General features: G+C 35.0%; 1 protein-coding gene across 1 annotated transcript in view; it reads right to left on the bottom strand.

Moving 5' to 3' along the window:
- Tmem232 (transmembrane protein 232) overlaps positions 1–5197 on the bottom strand; it is a 254152-nt gene extending 248955 nt beyond the window's left edge. Inside the window, exon 1 of the mRNA XM_023703402.1 lies at positions 5075–5197. Within this exon, the coding sequence (XP_023559170.1) occupies positions 5075–5193 (119 nt within the window). The 5' untranslated portion in view covers positions 5194–5197. The remainder of the gene's footprint in view (positions 1–5074) is intronic.
- Positions 5198–6242: the final 1045 nt, after the last annotated feature.

The raw sequence follows: 6242 nt of genomic DNA, 5'->3' as shown, positions 1-6242 counted from the left end.
GGACATGTGTAGAAATGTATTCTATGAATACATCCCCTTAATTTATTACTCCTAACTCACTGAACTTGGACTTGTGTTTTATACATTAGGTTCTGGAAATATTCTCTTTCTTCCCTGGTACCTCCACAATTGAGGTGTTACAATACGAAGCAAGAAATAGAAAAAAATTTGTATTTATTTCTAAATATAAATTATTTGATATAGTCCTCCATTAGGTATTTGTGTATCTTTAAATTTCTAATTTTTTATTCAGTCATAGAAGACAGAACAAAGTACTATCATTAGTCTTAAAATGCAACTCTTCTAACTTAGTAATGACTTGCAAAGGGAGCATCAAACAGAGGAGAGGTTACATGGCTGACACACACTGAATTATGACCAAAAATATGTCTAGAAACAAAACCAAAGGCTGAAAATATTTACAATAATAAATACCTATTTCATTTTCTAAACGTTCGGTCTTGTGTTTGCAAACATTCTATTATGCATTTGGTAATAGTCAATGGTCACTTGAAGGTTGTCCCTAAGAAGCCCACTGAAAGGCCCTAAAATTCTAGAGTTCAAAATCATCTTTAGTGAAATGTAACTATTAATCCCAGTAAGGGTTACTATGAGAGGTTGACATTAGAGCAAGTAATCAAGTTGTTGTCTTCAATTACCCTAAAAAAAACTTTGCATTCTTTTGCTTAGGGAATGACCTTCAAATATTTTATCTCTCTATTCTCTCCTATTATCCAATGGAAGTGAAAAATCAGTAATTAACAATATTTACCCTAAAAGATGTGGAAAAAACCCGGCACATATACCAATGTAACTGGATAGAAAGCACAGAAATAAATACAAATCAAAGACCTAAATATAGAGAAACATTTCAAGATAATGGGATAGAAATAGATTTTTTAAAAATGAGATTCCAGAAATATGGACAGCAAAAAATGTAGACAAATACATTATATCAAACTAATAAATTTTTGCGTCGCAATGAAAACACTCAAAAGTGAAGACATTGGCAGAAAAGGAGTAGAACTTTTACAGTGCTTATTGTCTTTCCATAATACGAGTTTCTGCTTGAAGCCCATAAGAATCATCCAGTTCCAGAATAAAATTGAGGGTGCAAGTCCGTGGATGATAGTTGGTACAACTAAATTTTATTAACCTAACTAGATCAAAGCCTCAGAACAAATCTAATCCTTTCCAATTGCCCTATAAATAAGTCATCTGGAAAGAAAATAAAGCTATCACAACTAAAGCTGTGGAGCATAGTTTGTGTACTTTGTTTTACAAAACAAATCTCAGAAAATACACAAAAATATTTTTCCATAAACAGGAAATTAATTCAGCTGCTATAAAAGAGCAATATTATTTCAAAGTAATCACGATAAACACTCATTCTTTTTCATGTAGCAGACCAAAACAAAACTCTAGGGATAATATGGAAGCCCTACAATGTTAGAAATTCAGATTTTTAAAACATCTTGCTACTTCACTATTCACATACACCTTCCATTTCACACCCAATGTGTCTACTGTAGTTGCTGCAATTACTAAAAGCAAGTAGTAGAAGGAAAAACAAGGAGATATATTACTCCTTTTAGCTTTAAAAAAAAATCTAGAATATGTATTCATTTGCTTGGTACAAGGTCACACTACACAGCTCAGACTCAGTGATCCTCCTGTCTCAGTCTCTCCAGTGCGGGGATTACAAGCACACGCCACAGTGCCTTGTTTTGGGGCCCACATGGTGTTCCATACTGGGGCTCCAACTGGGGTCCATGAACTTGCCAGGCAGGCGCTTATGCTGCTAAGCTATTTCCCCAGCCCCCTCCATTACTCCTTTAAAAAGAGCACAAAATTAGGCAAGCACAGGGACTGGAGTTTGATCCCCGTGGTGCCATGCCAACTCCACCCCCAAGTGCACTGAGCCTGCCCCTGAGACTAGGCATGGTGGCACGCGCCTGTAATCTCAGGGCTAGGGATGCCGAAACAGGAGGATCACTACAAGTCCAAGCTGCGTAGTGAGACCTTGTACCAAATACATAAAAAAAATTAAACTTAAAAACAAAAAGAATAATAGTAAAAGAGCACAATGTGTCAGTCATGGGCAACACTTCTGCCAACACATAACTGACCAACTGCATCCACGGCCACACCCAGGAGCAAGGGAAGCTGAGCCACGCAGTCGTTAATGGTTGGCTATGTATCAAACAAAAGGAAAAAGACAACACCCATAATGTGGGCACATCTGCTGTGTCTTTTTGTCGCAAATGTGCAAGTCTGGATTTGGTGATAAAATTGGTCATGCACCAAAGTTTATTGCCAAATTTAAACATTTTATTTACTTCACCGCACTGAACTTGTGTACTCCAGGTAGAGCATTATTATCTTACTTCTGTATCACATGCTCCCTTCTAGAGCTGCAGGCCCAGACACAGGACCGCTATGCACCCAGGTACATAAGCACCGTGATTTCTGGTCATTTATGCGACTCTGCTTACACTGTGCACACGAGGAACTGCTACCCCTGCATTTGGAACAGTTAATCCTAAAGGCAACGGTGCTCCAATTATATATATTGTATTATAAACGGTGCTCCAATATACTGACAGTGGGCAAGCTCCGCACAGTCATCAGGATCCTAAAGTGCTCCACCGGCGGCGACGGCATCTGTGACCAACACTAACCACCACAAATACATCTCGGGCCGAAATGAACTGCCATGCCGTGGCAGTTATCAAATACTTTATCTGATGCAGTTTATGTATTCCTGGGGCAAATTAAAATTTACATGAGTACAGAAAATACAATTGCAAGTTCCCAATCACTTCAATTTCTTTTAAAGGTTATAATAATTCACACAAAAGAAAGACAAAGACTATGCAACAAAGAGACAAATGGCCAAAAAGAAGTTAGTTTCTTTTTTTTTTTTTTTTCTTGGCACTGGCAGTGACAGAGCTATATTGTATTATAAATGCACATAGACAAATACATACATCACATGCATATATAGAATATTTTAAAATATTTAGAGCATGTATTTATAAAGAATATTTTACAAATATAATAATGCACAGAACATTAATAAAAAGGAAAAACTTCCCAGTTTTTAATAATTCAGGAAGAAGCTATGAAAACTACATTTCCCCAAATATAAAAAATATCAAAGAGGTTTCTATGAAAAAAAAGATATGAAAGAATTTGTTTAACTACAGTTTTCTAATGTTCCATACTCCATTTAATTTTTTTTAGTCAGCTAATATAAATGTGTACACTTGATGTACTCATTCAAAACCTTCGTCTCTTTCATCTTTGAGATGAAGTAGAAAAAAAGACAAGAAACTATACACAATACTAATCTTAGTTATCAAAGAAAATTATTGTGAAACAATATGCTCTGAGCCAGCAATCCATTGAAACTTTGTGTGAATTTTTCTTTGCTCCAGAAATGAATAGACTGTAGTGCACAATCAGTGGGTGTGTATGAAACCTTCCATTAAGACTGGGAATTTCCTTTTCCTATGAGGAAGAACAAGCGAAGGAGACTGAATATGAGGCTTATGAAAATACTTGCTGTACATGTCACAGAAAGCAGAGTAATGCTCCCAGTGCAAGTAGATCCCTGCTTCACATCAAACATCTGGTTTCTCTTGATGAAGAGGGTCACAGCTAAAAAGAACAAGCGTGCTTTTCTACATGACTATGTGGTAGAAAGAATCCAGGATAGTCAAGGTGTGAGAAACTTACAGTAGAATCTCTCCAGCTTGTCTAATGAAATACCCAAGGTAAAGACTAACAGAACTGAGCCTACCCTCCTGTCCCCATCACTGGGGAGCTAAACAGAAAGCTATCTTTATTAATTTTTTTTTAAAAAAAGAGAAAAATTATGTTGCTGAGAATGATCCCAATATGGATTTTTTTTTTACTTTCATTACTATATGTTTGCTGTACATAATAATTACAATCACATAGCAGATTTGGAGAAAACTAAATGTTACTAGATATAAGATATATAAGATATAATTCTTCCAAACTATTTATATGCACTAACCATTTTTCTTATTTCTTCAGTATAAATTAAATACATATAGCATGTAATTTACAGCAAAACTGCTCACTTTGTGGATCATGCACTATGAATTTACTTTCCTCACTGTAGTGGCTGGAACAGCAAGGACTTCCCAAGCCCTTGCATTTGTTACATGGGATGCTATGGCATTAGGGCAAGGACACAAGACGAAACCACTAGGGAAAGTGGACTCTGTGGCTATAAGGCTTTCAAGTTCATTGAAGTTGCATTTGCCTTCATTTTATTTTATTTTTTTTTTCTGGAACCGGGGATTGAACTCAGGCTCTTACGCTTGCCAGGGAAGCGCTTATTCCACTGAGCCATCTCCCCAGCCCCATGCCTTCATTTTAGAAAATGTATTCCAAGAAAATGATTTGAGACATAGAACTCCATACTGTTGTGGCTAAATTTAAAATAGGAAAGGATCCCACTACCACAAAAAATAAATAAGTAAATAAAATAAAATAGGAAAGGACTAAGAAATAATTAAAATTCCTCACACTGTGGCAGTGATCAAATACATAATCTGATGCATTTTATGTATTCCTGTGGCAAATTAAAATTTACATGAGTATAGAAAATGCTTATCTCCAATAGAAAGAAAATTATACAGATTTCTGCATAGAGTTATACAGTAATTGTATAACCTACACTTTTTTAAAATAGATGAACATTACAGTGAATGAAGCTATTGAAATAATAGGGCACTTGAACATTTTACCCTTGGTTAGAGAGACATGATTTATTTTTCCTTTTAACAATTTTCTTCCACATTTTAAAAATTAGTCCATATTGGTTTTACAGACTTTCCATATTCATACATGTGTGTGACATACTTTGATCATTTCATTACCTTCTCCCTCTCTCTCCACCCCTTGATGGTCTCCCTCCTCTTCTCTAACAGTCTCCCTTTGGCTTCCAACAATTTTTAATCTTTTTTTAGTTTTTGAACTTTCAATGTTCTCCATAATGCATATGGATTCCCTGCTTTGAAATACAATTTTTACTTACCTTGATTTATGACTCTTACTTTTACCTGAGGTTTGAAAATTAAATTTCAAGAGTTCTTGATGATAAGGGGAAGATATTAATCCAAACTGATTAACTGCAGGTGATTTGTTAACAGGCATAGTTACAGACCATAAACCTGAAGAAAAATATAAAATCTATTTTAGAATAGAAATTCACTCAAAGTATTAAATAATATATCATGCAAATTCATGATTTGGGGAAAAGGGAACAAGAATGAAAAAATCAGGATTAAGAACAGATTATTCACTGAGAAAAGGATGTACAAAGGGCTGTACAGGGCTACAGGATAAATCCTGAGAGTACTTGGCTGACCTTATCAGATACAAAAGTTACATTTCTTGCTATATAGGTCTTGCTATATCTTGGTCTTAACTATCCAGCAGAAAAGTATAAAAACGAGATATATAAAGTAAAGCCATATTAATACAATGAATTGTAAAAGGCTCAAGTCAATAACTTCTGAGGATAACCCACTAATATAGACTGCTAGACAGTGTTAGATTGTTTAGTTGAATTCAAACACCTATAGTATTTAGATGCCAATAGAATATTCACCTCTGACAGGACAAAAAAAATGATACAAAGGAAAGATCATTTTGTATTTATATATACAAAATAGTTAGGATAGATTTACAGCTACTTTCACTTAATTCAATGAGAAGAAAGAAGTGTACTAACAGTGTTTGGACAGGATATCCTGTCTGCTTCTTGTGCTATGGATAACCACTAAGAAGATAACAATGTACAATGTATTGATTATCAAAACTGTCCTCTTAATCAGCTGTGAAACTGTCTCATTTAGACTTATTTCTCAATGAAAAATAAAATGAAAAAAAAAAAGGAACAGATTACTAGGAAACTATTTAAACTCACACCTGGGAATCAAGCCTAACTTTGCTGCCAAAACATATATATATTCTTCCTACTATGTTGCGATTGTAGACACATCTGTTCATATATTATCTAATCTGTATTAAAATTTAGCAGTTGTATTAGCAAATCCATTGCAAGGACAGCAGAATGGCCAGAAGAATAGATTATACAAGAGTAACAGATCTACTTAACTGCTCAGAGGCTGTTTCCTCACTTGTAAAATGGGGACAATGTCTGCTCATAGAGTCAGGGCGAGACATAAATATATTGTTCA

This window comes from Octodon degus, unplaced genomic scaffold (assembly GCF_000260255.1).
Source record: "Octodon degus isolate 3935 unplaced genomic scaffold, OctDeg1.0 scaffold00169, whole genome shotgun sequence".
Classification (NCBI taxonomy): domain Eukaryota; kingdom Metazoa; phylum Chordata; class Mammalia; order Rodentia; family Octodontidae; genus Octodon; species Octodon degus.
The sequence above is the reverse complement of the archived record's forward strand: the minus strand, read 5'-3'. Positions and strand labels throughout refer to the sequence as shown.